Here is a 21,962-nt window from a genome sequence, read left to right as displayed (position 1 = left end):
TATGATGAATTATGTTGATCAGTTTTTCACAGGTTGAGTCAACCTTGGGTTCCTGGGGTATACCCTATTAGGGCATGATGTATTATCCATTTTATATATTACTGGATTGAATTTGGAGGTGGTGGTGGTTGTAAGGTTTTTAATTATGAATTTAATTTCTTTAATAGATGCAGGATTATTTAGGTTACATATTTTCAGTGATCTTTGGAATTTGTTTCTTTAAGAATTTGTTCATTTCATATAAGTTGTTGAATGTATGAGTGTAAAGTTGTTCTTGAACATTATTGTCTCATTATCCTTTAAATGTGCTTAGACTCTGTAGTGTTCCCTCTTTCATTACTGAGTCTGATCTTATAATTATTAGTTCCTTACTTCTGTTTGTTTTGGATTTCATTTCTTCTCTAGTTTCTTAAGCTTAGATCATTGATTTGAGAGCTTCTTTCCAAATATGTGCATTTAATATAATAAGTTTTTCTCTAAACACTACTTTAGTCACATCTCACAAATGTTGACAATGTTGTTTTTTCTTTTTCTTCAGTTCAAAATATGTTCTAGGTTTTTTTGAGGGCTTCCCTTTGACCCTGGATTATTTGAAAGTATGTTGTTTAATTCCCATTCATTTGGGGTAATTCTCCTGTTTTGTCTTCCTTTTGTGGTTTAATGTTATGGGCAGAGACCATGCTTTTTTTTTTTTTTTTTTTTAAAGGATTTTCTTATTTATTTATTTATTTATTTATTTATTTTTGGCTGTGTTGGGTCTTCGGTTCGTGCGAGGGCTTTCTCCAGTTGCGGCAAGCGGGGGCCACTCTTCATCGCGGTGCGGGGACCGCTCTTCATCGCGGTGCGCGGGCCTTTCTCTATCGCGGCCCCTCCCGTCGCGGGGCACAGGCTCCAGACGCGCAGGCTCAGCAATTGTGGCTCACGGGCCCAGCTGCTCCGTGGCATGTGGGATCTTCCCAGACCAGGGCTCGAACCCGTGTCCCCTGCATTAGCAGGCAGATTCTCAACCACTGCGCCACCAGGGAAGCCCGAGACCATGCTTTTTATAACCAAAATTATTTATAACTGTTATGATTTCTTTATGATCAAGGATAAGGTCTAACTTGGTGAGTGTTTCATATGCATTTGAAAAGAATGTGTATCTGCTATTGTTGGATGAATTATTCTATACATGGCAGTTACAATCAGTTGGTTGATGGTGTTCAGTTGTATAACAAACTGGTGTGAAAGCATGAGTGACAAGTGAGAAAATGGATTAACAAATACAACATTTTCAAAAGTTTTGGTTACAAGGGGAAGGGAAAGGGGGGTCCTATTAAAGAAGAGAGTGATTGGAGTATATATACATGTAATCAGAAGGATTCAGTGAAGAGAGCGTAGTTGAATACACAGGAAAATTGCTCATGTATGTTTCCTGAGAAGAAGGGATTCCAAAGCAAGAGCCCTAAGATTGTCCTAAGGAAGAAAATAGTTTTTTCTAATAAGGTAGAAAGGAAGAAAAGTTAAAAACCTTTAGTTGCTTTCTTGTGTAACTAACATAAAATATGGGCTTCCCTTCAGGTCTTGGAAGTGCTACATAGTTTTGCTTCTGCCTATCTCTCTGACCTTAAAGTCCACCCCATCCTTCTAATTTCTGTGCTCTAGCTACAGTGGCCTTTATTCAGATTCTCTAACCCAGTGATTTTCAAACTTTTTTTTAATAGACTTTATTTTTTTAGAGCAGTTTTAGATTCACAGCAGAATTGGGCAGAAAGTACAGAGTTCCCATATATCCCCTGACCTCACATGTGCACAGCAACATCCAGCACCAAAGCGGTACATTTGTTTCCGTCAGTGAACCTACGCTGACACCTCATATCACTCAAAGTCCATAGTTTACACTGTCACTCTTGGTGGTGTACATTCTATAGCTTTTGAGAAATGTATAATGATATGTGTCCACCATTATTGTATCATAGAGAATAGTTTTACTGCCCTGAAGATCCTGTGTGCTCTGCCTATTTATCCCTCTCTCCACCTTGATCCCTAGCAACCACTGATCTTTTTAACTGTCTCCATAGTTTTGCCTTTTCCAAAATGTCATATAGTTGGAATCATACAGTATATAGTATTTTCAGAGTGGCTGCTTTCATTTAGTAATTTACATTTAAAATTCCTCCATGTCTTTTCATGGCTCGATAGCTCATTTCTTTTTAGCACTGAATAATATTTCATTGTCTGGATTTACCACAGTTTAATTATCCATTCACTTACTGAAGGACATGTTGATTGCTTGCAAGTTTTGGCGATTATGAATGAAAATGCTATAAACATCTGTGTACAGATAAGTTTTCAACTCATTTGGGTAAATGCTGAGGAGCGTGATTGCTGGATCATATGGTAAAAGTATGTTTAGTTTTTTAAGAAACTGCCAAACTGTCTTCCAGAGTGGCCATTGTCAATTTCTATATTAAAAATCAGTAAAGCATAAATTTTGTAATTAGTTTTAATTAAAAAATAGGAGCGGTAATATTTTCTTCTGACATAGCTATGGATCATCTCACACACTCCTGTTTAGAGAGTATAAGCTCTTTCTTACCTGTAGCATTTGTTCTTTTTTCAGAGGCTACCCTTTGTATGGCCCGTTTTGTCTCGTCCTTCAAGTCTCAGTTTAAATGTCACGGCCATTTTCTGATTGTTTTTCCTAATTTCTTCCTCTCTTATTTTCTACCGTGGTACTCTTTCCTTCGTAGTACTTTTGTGAAAATAAATGACACGCTTCTAAATAATTCATGGGTGGAAAGAAAATTCTCAAGGCATGTTTAAAACTGAATGAAAATGAAAATTACAACATATCACAATTCGTGGAATGTAGCTAAGTTATGTTGAGAGGGTAATTTATAGCATTAAATGCCTACATTAGAAAAGAGGAAAGATATCAAATCTTTATGGGAAGAAAATCCTGCCTTAGCAACTTTGCTTTTCATTGTGTTGGGAGATAATTCTCAATGCATTTCACGTTTCTGCATGTCATGTCAGAGACATGGCACTGACTGTTCTTTTCCAGACTGTTTTTTAAAGTATGTTTGTACAGTGAGCCTTGGAAGATAGAGATGATAGAGATGATGGCCTCCTCTAGAACAAAGGACAAGTTTGCTTGCAGTTTATTGCTTGGGATTTCTCTCCTGTATTGTAGCTCATCATTTGCACTGTGTCACCTGTCCCTCTTCTCATTGCTTTTGAGATTGAGGAATTTATGCAAAAATGAAGGTACTCTGGCTACTATCACTGCTGTGAGAAATAAATTGTTCTCTTTCTCTGATCAGGAATTTCATGTCTTGTGCCAATATCCATGAAACTGGCATTCTAATTGGTTAGGTTACAAATAGTGTAAAGTCTCAGATCTTTCACAGTTCTTGACACACTTTACACACATTATTAATCAAATAGCACTAAGACAAAACAAAACAAAACTGTGGAGAGTACACTGTCAAGTACTTTGTTAGGCCTAGCTGAAGGAATTTAGGAATAGAGAAGTTAAGTAGCTTATCTGAGATCTGGCTCTTAAACTGGTGTTCACATACTCTGCTGCTTGTAGTTCCTGTCTTGAAGGCAGTTTAATTTATAAAAATAAATATTGATGGAATTCTCTTACTGTATTAAGTATAAATTAGTATAATTTTTAATATTTTGTGGGATTATTGAAATTTAAATTGAATTGTGACATCTAAGTTAAATGTTTTGATAGTTTTCTTTTTAAAAACATAACTAACATGGTTTTTTTTGTTTTTTTGTTTTTTTTTTAAGAATTGTTCTCTGTGTACTTCCAGCTGTATCTTAAACCTTCACAAGACATTAATAGAGTTTTGGTGGCTAGAATAATTGAAGCTGTGACCAAAGGATGCTGTTCGCAGACTGATGGATTAAATTCCGAATTTTTGGATTTTTTTTCTAAGGCTATTCAGCATGCAAGGTAATCTAATCTGTTTTTATTTTGTATTGGAAATCCATTTGATCTTTTTGCAAGACTGTGTTTTAGATTCAGTAACTAAATTTTACCAACTTTAAAACACCATTGGCCGATTATAGTAGAACTAGTGGATTCCCAAGGAAAGTGTTAGGTCCAACACTTCCTGAATATCCAATATGCAGAACATGTAATGATGTTCTTGAGTGGGGAGATCTGTCTTGCTTTTTTAATAACAGGAAAAGCTATATGGCCTCTAAGTATTTTTATTTTCCTGATTTTTGAAGATAGATGTAATGTGCTAAGAATAAAATGAAATAGGAATATGTTTTGGAAATATCAGTATCTTATATTTGTGTGGCATTACCCAATTTATAATGTGAAATATTTTATAAATGGTAGGTATTACAAATTAGTTTTATATAATTTTGGGCAATGTTTCAGCAGCAGGGAGAGCTAACAGGAGTGATCTCCCAATGCCAAATAGGAACTATTTTTTGTTGTTGCTAAGTAGTGCTGCTATGATTTTTCTGAATAATTCTGAAAGTAAGGCTACTATTATTTGAAAATCAGAACTTTTTTTTCTTTCAGCAAGCAACTTCATTACTGTCTTCAGTTTCTGCATTTTCCCCCGTTATATTAAGTCTGTTTATTTTCTGTTACAGACAAGAAAAGAGCTCTGCAGGTCTAAATCATATCTTAGCAGCATTTATTATCTTCCTCAAGACTTTGGCTGTTAACTTTCGAATTCGAGTATGTGAATTAGGAGATGAAATTCTTCCTACCTTACTTTATATCTGGACTCAACATAGACTTAATGATTCCTTAAAAGAAGTAATTATTGAGTTATTTCAACTGCAAATTTATATCCATCATCCAAAGGGAGCCAAAACTCAAGAAAAAGGTATAAAGAAAGTTTTTGCTATTTTGAATTTGCTTCTTCATTGAAATATAGAGGGTTAAGTATGAAATCTGTATGTTATAGGAGGTTATGACCTTCCTCTGGATTGCTGTGCTTGGTAATAGTGTCAGTCATGAGGATCTTTTTCACACTTTTTTTTTTTAATTTGAAGCTATGGTAGGTAGCAAATCATATCATGCCTTACCATTTGTTTAGTACAATGCTACGTTTTGTGAGGAATACAAACAAATATGAGACACTATTCCCTCTAGGAGCTGATTATGCAGCAATAATTAGGTGCTAAGAGGTGTGACACGGACTGTAAGAGTAAAAGAATTTAGAGAAGGCAGGATCTTGTTTATCTACATATTGCTTTTATTAGAAAATAAAATAGATAAATGTGGATTGAACCAGCCAGATTAGTCAGTTCCCAAGGAAGATAAATACATATTGCCTTAAACCTCATAGTTATTCCAGGCTGCTGTTTGCTGGGGAAACCAGAAATGAATGACTTATCCTCCCTTCATTCCTTTATGTTTGTCTTTCACCAAAAGAGTATTGCATGGATGATGTAGCTCCATTCAGTAGACAGGAACTTTACTGGGTGGAACTGGAATTGAATGAGTTCTCTCATGCTTAGGCTATGTTTTGAATCTGGCTTGTACTAACCTTTGGACCAATTCATCATGGCTAGTGTAATGACCTTATTAAGGAACTTCATTGAATAATAGCTAAAATAGAGGAAAACTGTTGTAGCCACTTTTTATCAAAAGCAGCTGTGTATGTTTCATGGGCTCTTCTAGTATGTATAGTTAGATGTATTTGTAGCCCATGAAACCACTGTAGGTGAAAGAATGGTGGCTTTCCTTAGTTTTTCATCCTTCACATAGCTCTCACCAGAATGAAAATCAGGATTATGAAGAGATGGTGAGACATGTTTAGGGTTTTAGTTAAGTGCATGTTTAGGATGAATTGAAAATTGGCAGATGATGAGGCTGTCAGAAACACTAATATAGTTTTAGTATACATTAATAGATTTTAAATAGGTTCTTTGTTTTGTGGGAGGAAACATCCCCATTGTTCCCCATACTCGTTAGATCGCGGTTGGGAATGTTATGCTTACCAGATTTTGTAGAGTCACCATTTTAAGAGGGACATAAGTTGACTGGAGTGTGTCTAGGGAAAGATGACTGAGATGATGATAAGTCTGGATAATGTGTTATTTTTACACTTGTTGAAGGAACTGGTAATGTTTTTCTCTTAAAGACATACAGAGAAGTTGGTCCTTATGTAAAAGAGGGACAGTATTAATTTGCTTTGGGGGAGAGAAGAAATTAAAGTTTGATTGAGATTTTGATTGAATTGGTTAGAGATAGTTAGATCAGAATATGGAAGAATTTTATAAGAAATACAGTTAACTGAGTGTGAAATGTGTGAAATGGACATCATTATGAAGTAGAGCTTGTCAAGGATATTGTCAGAAGAGCCATTAGTACTAACTAGGCTGGACCAGATGTCTTCTAATGTTGTTTCCACCTTAACAGCTGAATAGTTTTGTGGGAGTTGGCGGTGCAAATGAATTGTACGTATAAATTATATTTTAATTTAATTAATTATTTTTAAAAATTACAGGTGCCTATGAATCAAGAAAGTGGAAAAGTATCTTATACAATGTATATGATCTGCTAGTTAATGAAATAAGTCATATAGGAAGCAGAGGGAAATATTCTTCAGCATCTCGTAATATTGCTGTCAAGGAAAACTTGATTGAATTGATGGCAGATATTTGTCACCAGGTATAGTAGATCTTGTCACATTTTGAAATTTCCCGTTAATTCTTTTATTGGGCCTGTAAAAAGCCTGTAAAATTACTCTGTACATGTAACTATTCCTTTCAAAACACCATAAATATTTAGCATTGCCCTTTTAACTTAAGAGGTAACTATCTTGCAAATATAAACTTAGGGAAAAAACTGATGATGAACTTTTCCATTCTTAAGAAAACTGTCTACAGGCAATAAGATTATCCTAACCCTATGTGTTTTCTTTCTTTGTTTTTTTTCCTGATTTAGAAATCACATGACATAAAATTCATTATTTTAAAGGGTGTAATTCAGTGGTTTTTAGCATTTTCACTCTGTTGTGCAACCATCACCACTAATTCCAGAGCATTCCCATCACTGCCAAAACAAACTTTGTACCTATTAGCAGTCAGCCTCAATTCCCTGCTTCCAGTTCCTAGCAGCCAGCCACTAATCTACTTTCTGCCTTTGTGGATTTGCCTGTTTTGGACATTTCATATAAATTGAGTCATACGATGTGTGGTCTTTTGTGTCTGGCTTCTTTCACTAAGCATAATGTTTTCAAGGTTCTTCCATGTCGTACCATGAATCAATATTTCATTCTTTTTTATCGCTGAGTAATATTCAATTGTATGGATATATTACATTTTGTTTACCCATTCATCAGTTGATGGCTTAATGTGTTTTTTTTCTCCATAGAAGAAATTTTAAAATTTATGCAATTTTTAAAGGTTATACTCCATTTACAGTTATTACAAAATATTGTCTATATTCCCTGTGTTGTACAATACATCCTTAAAATAAACTCCCACTCAGTAGTTTGTTACCCCCCATCCCCCACTGGTAACCACTGGTTTGTTCTCTGTATCTGTGAGTCTGCATCTTTTTTGTTATATTCACTAGTTTGTTGTGTTTTTTAGATTCCACATGTAAGTGATATCATACAGTATTTGTCTTTCTCTGTCCGACTTATTTCACTTAGCATAACGCCCTCCAAGTCTATCTGTGTTGCTGCGAATGGCAGAACTTCTTTCTTTTTTTATGGCTGAGTAGTAGTCTTCTGTGTGTGTGTGTGTATGTGTGTGCATATACATATATATATATGTATATACACTCACCAGTCTTTATCCATTCATCTCTTGATGGACACTGAAGTTGCTTCCATATCTTGGCAGTTGATGCTGCTGTGAACATTGGGTGCATGTACCTTTTTTTTTTTTTTAAGATTTACTAATTATTTATTTATTTATTTATTTTTGGCTGTGTTGGGTCTTCGTTTCTGTGTGAGGGCTTTCTCTAGTTGCGGCAAGTGGGGGCCACTCCTCATCGCAGTGCACGGGCCTCTCACTATCGCGGCCTCTCTTGTTGCGGAGTACGGGCTCCAGACGCGCAGGCTCAGTAACTGTGGCTCATGGGCCTGGTTGCTCCGCGGCATGTGGGATCTTCCCAGACCAGGGCTCGAATCCGTGTCCCCTGCATTGGCCGGCAGATTCTCAACCACTGCACCACCAGGGAAGCCCCAGCATGTACCTTTTTGAATTAGTGTTTTTGGTTTTTTTGGATATATACCCAGGAGAATTTTACTGGGTCATGTGGTAATTCTAATTTTAGTTTTTTGAGAAACCTCCATAGTGTTTTCCACATTAGCTGCACCAATTTACAGTCCCCCCAACAGTGTATGAGGGATCCTTTTTCTCCACATCCTTGCCACCATTTTTTATTTGTGTTCTTTTTGATGATAAACATGATAACCATTCTGACAGGTGTGAAGTGATATTATGGTTTTGATTTGCATTTTCCTGATGATTAGCAGGCATGTTGAGCATCCTTTCATGTGCCTGTTGGTCATCTGCGTTTCCTCTTTGGAAAAATGTATGTTCAGGTCGTCTGCCCATTTTTTAATAATGTTGTTTGTTTGTTTGTTTTTTTGATGTTGAGCTGTATGAACTGTTTATATGTGTGAATATTAACCCCTTATTGGTCATATTATTTGCAAACATTTTCTCCCATTCAGTAGGTTGTCTTTTCATTCACTGGATAGTTTCCTTTGCTGTGCAAAAGCTTGTGAGTTTAATTGGGTCCCATTTGCTTATTTTTGCTTTTATTTCCTTTTCTTTAGGAGATGAATCCAAAAAAGTATTGCTATAACTTACGTCAGAGGGTGTTCTGCCTGTGTTTTCATCTAGGAGTTTTACAGTATTCAGTCTTACATTTATGTCTTTAATTCATTTTATTTTTGTATATGATATTAGAGGACGTTCTAATTTCATTCTTTTACATGTAGCTGTCCAGTTTTCCCAGCACCACTTATTGAAGAGACTGTCTTTTCTCCATTGTATATTCTTGCCTCCTTTGTCATAGATTAATTGACCATAAGTGCATGGGTTTATTTCTGGGCTCTCTATCCTGTTCCATTGATCTATGTGTCTGTTTTTGTGCCAGCACCACAGTGTTTTGATTACTGTAGCTTTGTAGTCTGTATAGTCTGAAGTCAGGGAGTGTGATTCTTCCAGCTCTGTTCTTCTTCCTCAAGACTGTTTTGGCTATTTGGGGTCTTTTGTGTTTCCATACAAATTTTAAAGTTATTTGTTCTGGTTCTGTGAAAAATGCCATTGGTATTTTGATAGGGATTGCATTGAATCTGTAGATTGCCTTGGGTAATATGGTCATTTTAACAATGTTGATTCTTCTGGTCCAAGAACACAGTATATCTTTCCATCTGTTTGTGTCATCTTCAGTTTCTTTCATCACAGTCTCACAGTTTTCCAAGGACAGGTCTTTTGTCTCCTGTAGGCAAAAGGTTTATTCTAGGTATTTTATTCTTTTTAATGCAAGGTAAATGGGATTGTTTCCTTAATTTCTCTTTCTGATAGTTCATTAGTGTATAGAATTGCAACAGATTTCTGTATATTAATTTTGTATCCTGCAACTTTACTCAGTTCATTGATGAGCTCTAGTAGTGTTCTGGTAGCATCTTTAGGGTTTTCTCTGTATAGTATCATGTCATCTGCAAACAGTGACAGTTTTACTTCTTTTCCAATTTGGATTCCTTTTATTTCTTTTTCTTCTCTGATTGCTGTGGCTAGGACTTCCAAAACTTATGTTGAAGAAAAGTGGCAAGAGTGGACATCCTTGTCTTGTTCCTGATCTGAGAGGAAATACGTTCAGCTTTTCACCGTTGAGTATGATGTTAGCTGTGGGTTTGTTATATATGGACTTTATTATGCAGAGGTATATTCCCTCTATGCTTGCTTTCTGGAAAGTTTTTATTATAAATGGATGCTGAATTTTATCAAAAGCTTTTTTGTATCTATTGAGATGATCAGATGGTTTTTATTTTTCAGTTTGTTAATGTGGCATATCATATTGATTGATTTGCAAATATTGAGAAATCCTTGCATCCCTGGGATAAATCCCACTTGATCATGGGATATGATCCTTTTTTTATATATATAAATTTTTATTTATTTATTTATTTATTTATTTATTTATTTATGGCTGTGTTGGGTCTTCGTTGCTACGCGCAGGCTTTCTCTAGTTGCGGAGAGCGGGGGCTACTCTTTGTTGCGGTGCGTGGGCTTCTCATTGCGGTGGCTTCTCTTGTTGCAGAGCACAGGCTCTAGGCGCATGGGCTTCAGTAGTTGTGGCTCACAAGCTCTAGAGCACAGGCTCAGTAGTTGTGGCACATGGGCTCAGTTGCTCCGCGGCATGTGGGATCTTCCTGGACCAGGGCTCGAACCTGTGTCCCCTGCATTGGCAGGTGGATTCTTAACCACTGCGCCACCAGGGAAGTCCCGGGTATGATCTTTTTACTGTATTGTTGGATTCGTTTTGTTAGTATTTTGTTGAGGATTTTTGCATCTATGTTCATCAGTGATATTGGCCTATAATTTTCTTTTTTTGTGATATCTGTGTCTGGTTTTGATATCAGGGTGATGCTGGCCTCATAGTTCAGAACTGTTCCTTCCTCTGCAGTTTCTTGGAATAGTTTCAGGATAGGTGTTAAGTCTCTAAATGTTTGTAGAATTTACCTGTGAAGCCATCTGTTGCTGGACTTTTGTTTGTTGGGAGTTTTAAAATTACTGATTCAATTTCATTTCTGGTTATTGGTCTGTTCACATTCTCTATTTCTTCCTGGTTCAGTCTTGGGAGATTGTACCTTTCTAAGAATTTGTCTGTTTCTTCTAGGTTGTCCACTTTATTGGCATATAGCTGTTTGTAGTAGTCTCTTATGATCCTTTGTATTTCTGTGGTGTCAGTTGTAACTTCTTTTTCCTTTCTGATTATATTGATTTGGGCCCTCTCCCTTTTTTTTCTTGATGAGTCTGCCTAAAGGCTTATCAATTTTGTTTATCTTTTCGAAGAACCAGCTTTTAGTTTCATTGATCTTTTCTATTATTTTTTTAGTCTCTATTTCATTTATCTAAAACCTATGGGACTCATCAAAAGCAGTTCTAAGAGGGAAGTTTGACCTCAGAAAACAAGAAAAATCTCAAACAACCTAACTTTACATCTAAAGGAGGTAGAGAAAGAATAAACGAAACCCAAAGTTAGTAGAAGGAAAGAAATCATAAAGATCAGAGCAGAAGTAAATGAAATAAAGACAATGTTTCTTAAGTAAAACTTTTCCCCAGAGATTTGGTTACCATCCTAGGGTAATTTCACTTGTCAAATATTTTCTTAACACTAAGTTTATGATTTAATATCTTTGAAACTAGAGGTTTTTGCTTTACTTTTAGATGTTTTGGTCCTTTTAGTAAAGTTTCCCAGGAACTAAAACTAATAACTTACTTGGTAATATCTGCTTTCTAGAGAGCCATTATTATCTGCAAAATGTTTGTAACCATATTATCAGATTCACATATTTCTGTAGTTTATTACTCTTGCTTTATGACTAACCTGTATCTTTATCTAAGAAGGAACATTTTTTGCTAATGAACTATTAGAAACAATAGCAGTTTTAAAAAAATAGGTTTTCCTTTTGTTGTTTTACAGGTTTTTAATGAAGATAATAGATCTTTGGAGATTTCTCAGTCTTACACAACCACACAAAGAGAATTTAGTGATTACAATGCACCTTGCAAAAAGAGGAAAATAGAATTAGGCTGGGAAGTAATAAAGGATCATCTTCAGAAGTCACAGAATGATTTTGACATTGTGCCTTGGTAAAATATTGTTTTTTGTCTTTCAATATCATTTTAGTCTCATTAATTTTTCTCACAAGACCCCCAGTAGATTCCTTTACCTCATTGGCCTGGCCAGAACTAGGTCACTCCCAAAGCAATGACTGACAAAGGGGAAGGTGATTACTGGGACATGTGAGATAAACCACCATGGCTTATCTGCTAGAGGCCAGGAATAGGGCACCTTTCCTAAGCATATTGCCATAGCAAGGACGAGGGAGAATGGCTGCTTGGTAGGCGATCGGTACTGTGTGCCTCATGGAATTCACTGAGTTGTATACCTCAACACAAAGAGATTTTACCATGCTTGGCACCTTCTAATAGAATTAGATTAGGAAGAAGTTAAAGATAGTATTCAGAAATCACAGAATAGTTTGGACTTTATGCCATGATAAAGGTTATTTTTTACTATTTGCTCTGTTCTTTTTTAAAATTTATTTATTTATTTTTGGTTGCGTTGGGTCTTCGTTGCTGCGCACGGGGTTTTCTCTAGTTGCAGCGAGCGGGGACTACCCTTCTTTGTGGTGCGCGGGCTTCTCATTGCGGTGGCTTCTCTTGTTGCGGAGCATGGGCTCTAGGTGCGCGGGGTTCAGTAGTTGTGGCACGCGGGCTCAGTAATTGTGGCTCACGAGCTATAGAGCACAGGCTCAGTAGTTGTGGCACACGGGCTTAGTTGCTCCACGGCATGTGGGAGTCTTCCCAGACCAGGGCTCGAGCCCGTGTCCCCTGCGTTGGCAGGCGGATTCTTAACCACTACGCCACCCGGGAAGTTCCATTTGCTCTGTTCTTTAGTCTCATATAGCATTTGCAGTTATTTAAGTAATTAAATAAATTGTGGAATTCTTTGGAATCACAAAATATTAGGTCTGTTAGGAATCTGTAGAATTCATGCAGCTCAGCCTTTTTGCTTTACCAAAAAGACAACTGCAACTGAGAAAGGTTAAGCAGCTTGCATAAGGACAGTTACAAATTTTTAGATTACAGTCATACTTTTGTTAACAGTGCTCTTTGATTTTTCCCCTGTTGATGTAATGTTTAAATATAACTGAGTGTGGGAGGAAATCGTATTGATTTAGATACCTATTGCTAAATTTTCTATAGTTGTTGCCTATTTCATATTCTTTAATTTGTCCACTTAGTGAAGTTATTTATTGAACACCTACTATGTACCAAGCATAAGGGATAGAGGGTGAACAAGATATAGTTCCTATTCTTGAGTAGCACGCATTTTAGAGAACTTGCAGCAAATACTTATTGAATTAACTGAATTAACATCAAGAGAAAACAGTTTTTCGGGGTTTTTGTTTGTTTTCCTGTTCTAGAGGAATATTATTGGTGGCCGAAGAGCAGGGATGTGTGCGATAAGTAAGAAGTAGAATGTTGGTAATTTAGTTATTTAAAGTTACTGTGTAAGCAAAATATGATAGCTTACCCAGCTAGCCTAAATGTTGTCAGTCTTCTTGCCACTTTAGGAAGTAGGGCCTAATAAATATTAAGAGCCAGTTTAGGGCTTCCCTGGTGGTGCAGTGGTTGAGAATCTGCCCGCCAATGCAGGGCACACGGGTTCGAGTCCTGGTCTGGGAAGATCCCACATGCCGCGGAGCAACTGGGCCTGTGAGCCACAACTACTGAGCCTGCGCGTCTGGAGCCTGTGCTCCGCAACAAGAGAGGCCGCGATAGTGAGAGGCCTGCGCACTGCGATGAAGAGTGGCCCCCGCTTGCACAACTAGAGAAAGCCCTCGCACAGAAACGAAGACCCAACACAGCCATAAATAAATAAATTAATTAAAAAAAAATAAGAGTCTCTTAAAAAAAAAAAAAAGAGCCAGTTTATTATGAGAGTAGTCTGGAAAATGATGATGATAATATTCTAATTAGGATATTATAAGAATACTATGTCTATGTATTTTCTTTTAGCCTCGTAATGAATTTGAATAATTTTCAAATTATTTATACTTGTTTTAGGTTACAGATTGCAACTCAATTAATATCAAAATATCCTTCAAGTTTACCTAACTGTGAGTTGTCACCATTACTAATGATACTACACCAGCTTCTACCTCAACAGCGACATGGGGAACGCACACCATATGTGTTACGATGCCTTATGGAAGTTGCATTGTGTCAAGGCAAGAAATCAAACCTAGAAAGCTCTCAAAAGTCAGATTTACTGAAACTCTGGATTAAAATTTGGTCTATTACTTTTCGTGGTATAAGTTCTGAACAAATACAAGCTGAAAACTTTGGCTTACTTGGAGCCATAATTCAAGGCAGTTTAGTTGAGGTTGACAGAGAATTCTGGAAGTTATTTACTGGGTCAGCCTGCAGACCTTCATGGTAAGTTGACTATGGATTGTATTCTATTTTGCAGCATATATATATATATATATTTTTCCCCCTGAATTTTGTAATTTCTAACTTCAGTTAAAGATACATTAAATTCTGTTTCAGATGCTTTGTTGTTTGTCCGGGAAGTCTTAATAAATAAATAAGTGTAATTTAGTTTCAAATGTGAAGAGATTACTAAGGCCAGTTTTAAAGAATTAAGTGTTTATATTTCTTTTATTTGTAATTGACAATTATTTTTTGCTTGATCTTCATAAACTTTATTTTTTTTTTAGTACTGCGTACTGTTACAGTAAGAGATAGTTCTTAATCAAGAATTTTCTCAAATGTAGTCAGACTTATTAGAATTTTTTTGTGTTCATTTAGTCCACAGAAGTTTACTATATGTCTACAGCATGCCAGGCACTTCCCTAAGCATTGGAGGCACAGTGGTAAATAAGGTAGACAAGGTCTCTGTCCCTGAAAGAGCTTACTTTTTTTAAAATTGAGGTATAGTTGATTTACAATGTTGTGTTAGTTTCTGGTGTACAGCAGAGTGATTCAGTTTTATATATATGTGTGTGTGTCTGTGTATATATATATATATTATATATTTATTACAGGATATTGATTATAGTTCCCTGTGCTATACAATAGGACCTTGTTGTTTATCTATTTTACATATAATAGTTTTTTTTTAACATCTTTATTGGAGTATAATTGCTTTACAGTGGTGTGTTAGTTTGTGCTTTATAACAAAGTGAATCAGCTATACATATACATACATCCCCATATCTCCTCCCTGTTGCGTCTCCCTCCCACCCTCCCTATCCCACCCCTCTAGGTGGTCACAAAGCACGGAGCTGATCTCCGTGTGCTATGTGGCTGCTTCCCACTAGCTATCTATTTTACATTTGATAGTATATATAAGTCCATGCTTCTTTCTCACTTCGTCCCAGCTTACCCTTCCCACTCCCAGTGTCCTCAAGTCCATTCTCTGTGTCTGTGTCTTTATTCCTGTCCTGCCCCTAGGTTCTCCATAACCTTTTCTGTTTGTTTGTTTAGATTCCATATATATGTGTTAGCATACGGTATTTGTTTTTCTCTTTCTGACTTACTTCACTCTGTATGACAGACTCTAGGTCCATCCACCTCACTACAAATAACTCAGTTTGTTTCTTTTTATGGCTGAGTAATATTCCATTGTATATATGTGCCACATCTTCTTTATACATTCATCTGTTGATGGACACTTAGGTTGCTTCCATGTCCTGGCTATTGTAAATAGAGCTGCAATGAACATTGTGGTACATGACTGTTTTTGAATTACATACAATAGTTTGTATCTGCTAATCCCAAACTCCTAATTTATCCCTCCCCCACCTCCTTTCCCCTTTGGTAACCATAAGTTTGTTTTCTATGCAAAGAACTTACTTTTAATATTAATTGTCCTTTGTTTTGCTGTAGTCCTGCAGTATGCTGTTTGACTTTGGCACTGACCATGTGTGTAGTTCCAGAAACAGTAAAAACAGGAATGGAGAAGAATATATATGATGTAAACAGAAATTTTTCTTTAAAGGAATTGATAATGAAATGGCTCTTATTCCGTCAGTTAGAGGATGACTTTGGAGACAGTGCAGAGCTGCCTCCAATTCTTCACAGGTAATTTGAGTTCAGTTAGCATGCTGCTGGCATTTGTTTTGTTTTGTAAGGTGCCCTCCATTTCTTGTTTGATATTAGATGGCTTTATTTTACAATGATCATACAGGATTTCCCAGAATTAGTCCTAGAGGTTAAACAGCCCCTTTGTTTTTATAGTGTTCTTTGTGCCTGGATCTTTGTCCAAGTTCTTTTACTTTGTTTTCTCTCTCTGCCTAGACAGTGAGAATAAGGGGGATGTGCATGAAGAATATGTATATAGTTCTTTGAACACTTATATGTTTCTTTGTGATCGTCTGTAAATAGGTCCATCTGAACATATATCCAACTCATGTATATCCTGGAATCATAATGAGAGTATCTTCTAGGCGAAATATGTTAATGAGGGGAAGAAATGAGAAAAAGCCAAAATGGGACTTAAGCACTAGGATGTGAGCAGCTTGCCCACTTAACCTTTCCAGTCAGTAAATGGAACTGAGTGATTGGAGGACAGACCTCTGGATCCTAGTGATTTTACTTTAATTCCTTTTTTAAAAAATTTTTTTTAATTTTTAATTTTTAAAAATTTTTTATTTTTTGGCTGTGTTGGGTCTTTGTTGCCGCGTGCGGGCTTTCTCTAGTTGCAGCGAGCAGGGGCTGCTCTTTGTTGTGGTGCGTGGGCTTCTCATTGCGGTGGCTTCTCGTTGTGGAGTACAGGCTCTAGGCATGCGGGCTTCAGTAGTTGTACCATGCGGGCCCTAGAGTGTGCAGGCTTCAGTAGTTGCAGTGCATGGGCTCTAGGGCATGTGGGCTTCAGTAGTTGTGGCGTGTGGGCTCAGTAGTTGTGGCTCGCGGGCTCTAGAGCACAGGCTCAATAGTTGTGGCACACGAGCTTAGTTGCTCTGCAGCACGTGGGATCTTCCCGGACCAGGGATTGAACCCATGTCCCCTGCATTGGCAGGCGGATTCTTAACCACTGCACCACCAGGGAAGTCCTACTTTAATTTCATAATTGTTTATGCTCTTTAAAAATTTAGTATGATCCTGCTTCTAGGAAGTGTTGAAAATGATAGTAACATAAAATGTATGCTCCTTAAATCTTGTTTTCAGATGTTAAAAAATTCAATAGAGATGAAAGTAGTTTTAATTTTGGATCCAAATTTTAGAGGTCAATATTTATAGCTAAACCTGGGTGTTTAAGAATGCTTTAAATGGCTTTTGGTCTTCTAAGTAAAGATTTTTATTTTACTTTATAGGAATTTTCCTCATCTTTCCCTGGAGAAAATTCTTGTGAGTCTCACTATGAAAAACTGTAAAGCTGCAATGAATTTTTTCCAGAGTGTGCCAGAATGGTATGTTATCTAATAGAGTTCTGTGTTATTTTAAGATACAGCTTTAATTAACAAAGATAATAATTTTAGCAAAGTAGTAGCTACATCTTAAAAATTATGAACTAAATTGGTCAATTAAAAAAATCATAACTGTTAGCAAGGGAAAAGTTTCTTTTAATTCAATAATTATACTTTATGTCCTATAGCTTATGTTTATATGGGATATTAAGAACATAAACATCATGTGGAAATGAGTTCTTTAAAGATGTGACCCATTTTTATATGTCAAATAAAATCTGACTGTTCGCTAAAAACTAACGATAATTGAGGATAGGGGAAACAAGAATAAATCTAAAAACCTCATTTTAGTTGATTGACTCAAGAGGCTTATGTTTATCACTGTGACTGAAAATTCTGTCACTAGCATGAAGATTCCTGTTCTTCCTCTAGAGGGCATAAGATGAAAAAAGATCTACATTTTGGAGAAATCAAAGGTGAAAAAAGGGAAATGTTTCAGATAATGTTATTCTTAGTGTTTATATCTGTTGTTAATTTTTTTTAATACTTTCTGAATTTGCCTTTGAGACTAACTTTTATTTTTTTGTCCATTTATTAGTAAAATTTGCTACTGAATAATGAAATTCTTTACAAGTAATTATCAAAATCCAAAGAAGAGAAGCATTTAAAAGAATAATTCACTAATTGTATAATCAGTCTTTGAATAATATAGATGCTGTTAATGTTTTTATTTGTAATAGATTGCTGCTATATGAAGGTGAAATAATAGATAATTTGATTTTACAAATTAAAAATCTTATTTCTTTGAAGTGAGCAACACCAAAAAGATACAGAAGAACCTTCATTCTCAGAAGTTGAAGAACTATTTCTTCAGACAACTTTTGACAAGATGGATTTTTTAACCATTGTGAAAGAACATACTACAGAAAAGCACCAATCCAGTGTAGGCTTTTCTGTCCACCAAAATCTCAAGCAATCACTGGATCGCTATCTTCTGGGATTGTCAGAACAGCTTCTAAATAATTACTCATCTGAGGTGAGATTTTCGAAATCAACTAAAGCCAATATTTGATTCTACTTTGGTAGACTGTTAGGAAGCTTAGTTTTAAAAGCAAAGTAGTAGCACATGGCTACATATAGGGAAAATTTAGCATGGAAAAAAGGAAAACTGAAGAAAAACAATTTGACTATTTTCTTTTACCAGGAATTCTCATAGACATTAAAGAAGTAGAATTCTTTGGGTGAGTTGATGGGTAGTAATAAAGGTTTTGAGCATAGTGATTGTTTGATGAAAAAGAACCTTAGTACAGAGGAGGAAAGTATTACAATAACAGAAAAGGACATAATATAAACTGATCTAATAGATTTTCGTTGCACTTGAAGAGGGAGAATTCATTAGTAAATGAACTAGCAGTCATCCATATTTTAGAGGTTCTTTAGTAATGTCTCACATATCATTTCCTTTGTCCTCTTAAAATCACAAATTCTCTTCGTGTGTGCTGTTTTCTTGCCAAAACTCCTGTGTCTTTCTACACATTTCTGTGTGTTCAGATAATCCATATGTCAAAATCCTTGCTAAAGCCTTTCTTAGATAATCTCAGCCGTACATCTTTTAATTTTAATAGTACTTAATATTTCTATTTTTAAATGACACTTAGCATCTTCTTTGTACCATATACACAAATCTCTCTTAAACTATGCTAGAAGCTCATTAAAGGGCATATATAATTTTTATTAATCTTTGTATCTTCTGCAGTGCTTTGTTATATGATAAATGATAAAATATTTGTTGACTAAAATAAAACCTACAGGCTACTCAAAGGAGTTGATTCAGTAGCCATAATTAACGATACAAAGAGCCAGAGAAGAGGCAGTGTGCCTGTTTGCTCTATCTTGCCCCTAATTACTGACTGACTTCTGGGTTACAGTTGTAACCATTTTCATTACAAAGTAATGAGATCTTCCGTGTTTTCCCCTAAAATGACATTTCATACGATATAGGAACAGAAAAATCTGAAAATTTTATTTTTCTGTGTAACCTTTACACATTCTTACATAATTCTATAAAATTGGTTAAGCAGTATCTACTGGCAAAAATGCCTTGTGCTAGTCTGTGGAGTCTAAAAAGCTGAATAAATCAAGGTTCTTATCTCTTAGAAGCTCAAAATGTCATTTTTTTAAAAAAATTTATTTATTTATTTATTTATTTATTTATTTTTGGCTGTGTTGGGTCTTCGTTTCTATGCGAGGGCTTTCTCTAGTTGCGGCAAGCGGGGGCCACTCTTCATCGCGGTGCGCGGGCCTTTCACTGTCGCGGCCTCTCTTGTTGCGGGGCACAGGCTCCAGACGCACAGGCTCAGTAGTTGTGGCTCACGGGCCTAGTTGCTCCGTGGCATGTGGGATCTTCCCAGACCAGGGCTCGAACCCGTGTCCCGTGCATTGGCAGGCAGATTCTCAACCACTGTGCCACCAGGGAAGCCCTCAAAATGTCATTTTAATGTCTCTTATTATGAATCTAACTTCTACTCATGTTCTAAGAGTTACAGACATTTATTTGCCTATCAGTTTTTTTTCTTTCTTTCCTCCTTACCTCAGATATTTAAGGGCTTGTGTGTGCAGTACATTAAGCCACTTTAAGAAGAGATATATTACTTGGCCATTAGGACATACACTACTTCTGTTTTTCCTGGGAACCCTGGTTATCACAACTCTGCAGGGATCCCTCAGATGTTTTTAGAGATGATCAGAATTATGCCACTATTAATTCAATTAACTGAACTTTTGTTTTTTAATATGTACATAAAATTTGCTCTTATAAAAGATAATAGTACTCAAAATGATTTACAAAATATAAAAATTTTTTATTTGGGTTTTACTTTAAGACTTCAAATTCAGAAACGCTTGTCCGGTGTTCAAGTCTTTTGGTGGGTGTTCTCGGCTGCTATTGTTATGTGGGTGTAATAGCTGAAGAGGAAGCATACAAATCAGAATTATTCCAGAAAGCCAAGGTAGGAAGATTTATGTCAATAATGTTTTGGATTAATTTGAATGAAATATATTCCTGGGAAAACTGGTATATTTGTTTGGAAAACAAATTTTTATGTAGGTTAGCTCTTTCTCTTACATTTATGCAGTCTGAGAAGAAATGATATTGTATCTCCTTCCTTAAATTTGAAATTATTTTAAGCCAACTATAAATACAGTAATTGAAATTATATCACATTAAAATTTAATCTCATTAACAAAAATACTGGTGTTTATCTGTACTTTAAAATTTTTTTCCTGGATCAGTTATCCTAAAGAATTCTTAACCAGGAGTGTTAATCAAGTAGGCTCTAAGCATGAAACTGACTTTTATCTCTGGGTGCTGTTCTGTCAGTTGTGTGATTTGTAAGGATAACAGGGTATAAGATTTGTTGTTTTTAAAAATTTGTTCATTTTTAATTATATTTTATAACCAAGTATAACTTCTTAAAATGATTACTTTTACTTCTTAAGTAAAACAAAAAAGCAATCAATAAGCTATGATTTTAACTGAAATTTGGATTTTTCCTTCTTTTTTTTAATAGTCTCTAATGCAGTATGCAGGAGAAAGTATCACTTTGTTTAAAAATAAGACAAATGAAGAATCTAGAATTGTTTCACTGAGAAATATGATACATCTGTGTACACGTTGCTTACATAACTGTACCAAGGTAAGATGTTCTTCCTACTTGACAGCGTAGCCTACCTAGGAGGTTGGTAACTGGTTGGTGTTGTTACTGTTTTTTTGGGTCCATTCATAAGTTGATACACTGATTTTAAATTAAATTGGTAAATTAAGGTAGTATCCAGAGGAGAAAAGCAACAGGTAATATGAGTTTCTCATGAAACTAAGTGCACGAAACTAACCTTCTCAGGAAAGTTTCTGAGATTATTTTACCCCTTTAATATACAACTAATTGGTGACTCTTTTATTGCCAGTGTATTTTCATTTATTTAATAAAAACTTGTTGACTACCAAGTATGTGATGTGCATACCAGTACACGAGGGCTAGTGGGCACTGCAAAGATAAACAGTTCTAGCACACACATTACTCTCTTTTGCCCAGGTAGTCTTACATAACATTTGGTAGAAAGGGTGCTGCTGTGTGTAATCTTTGTTTTGATTTGGAGCAGGCCTGAGGGGTAGCTGAGCCAGACCAGAGTATTGATAATAACTAGAAACACTTTTTAAAGCTAATGTTAAGTACATGGCCATATATCAATATTATCAGCATGTACTTTTGGTTTTTTAATGTGTTTTTTTGTGTTTTGGTATTAGTGGGGAAGGAGAGTGGAAGAATAAACGCTAAACTATGATTATTGCTTGCTTATGTTTAGGGGCAATAGCTGGTATTTTACTTTAATGTTGTTTATGCTCAATGAAAGATACTTGCTATAGTTATTATTACTTTAAGAAAAGAGGTTTGTATTTTTGAAGCAATTCATATCTTGCTCCTAATAGTAAACTCTTTATCCATGCTTATTCTGATAATTTCCAGTGTAAACGAAAATCTGCATTTCATTCAAGATAGAGAAAATATTATCTGCAAAGAATAATTGTTTGTTTTTATTTCTGTTTGCCTGGTGTTTTGTTTGTCTTAATTACAGCACAGTCCAAATAAGATTGCATCTGGCTTCTTCTTACGATTATTAACATCAAAGCTAATGAATGATATTGCAGATATTTGTACAAGTTTAGTAAGTATGCTTCCTATTTTACTACCATATTTCATTGATTCTAAGATGCTTTTTATAACTTTGAAACCTCTCTTGAAAAGGGATGCATCTCACAGT

General features: G+C 35.7%; 1 protein-coding gene across 4 annotated transcripts in view; it reads left to right on the top strand.

Moving 5' to 3' along the window:
* The window catches only part of ATM (ATM serine/threonine kinase), a 141,929-nt gene that overhangs the window by 13,557 nt on the left and 106,410 nt on the right, over positions 1-21,962 (top strand). For all 4 annotated transcript variants that reach the window (XR_009009172.1, XM_007172986.2, XM_057552161.1 and 1 more), the window contains 11 exons: positions 3,787-3,952; positions 4,612-4,850; positions 6,480-6,643; positions 11,645-11,814; positions 13,798-14,169; positions 15,625-15,819; positions 17,052-17,147; positions 17,955-18,180; positions 20,027-20,152; positions 20,714-20,839; positions 21,777-21,866. Coding sequence is in view for 3 of the 4 variants with exons in the window: in XM_007172986.2 (XP_007173048.2) it covers positions 3,787-3,952; positions 4,612-4,850; positions 6,480-6,643; positions 11,645-11,814; positions 13,798-14,169; positions 15,625-15,819; positions 17,052-17,147; positions 17,955-18,180; positions 20,027-20,152; positions 20,714-20,839; positions 21,777-21,866 (1,970 nt within the window). In the remaining variant the exon portion in view is untranslated. The remainder of the gene's footprint in view (positions 1-3,786; positions 3,953-4,611; positions 4,851-6,479; positions 6,644-11,644; positions 11,815-13,797; positions 14,170-15,624; positions 15,820-17,051; positions 17,148-17,954; positions 18,181-20,026; positions 20,153-20,713; positions 20,840-21,776; positions 21,867-21,962) is intronic.

The sequence above is a fragment of the Balaenoptera acutorostrata genome, chromosome 9 (assembly GCF_949987535.1).
Source record: "Balaenoptera acutorostrata chromosome 9, mBalAcu1.1, whole genome shotgun sequence".
Lineage (NCBI taxonomy): Eukaryota > Metazoa > Chordata > Mammalia > Artiodactyla > Balaenopteridae > Balaenoptera > Balaenoptera acutorostrata.
This window is presented reverse-complemented; position numbering and strand designations above follow the sequence as displayed.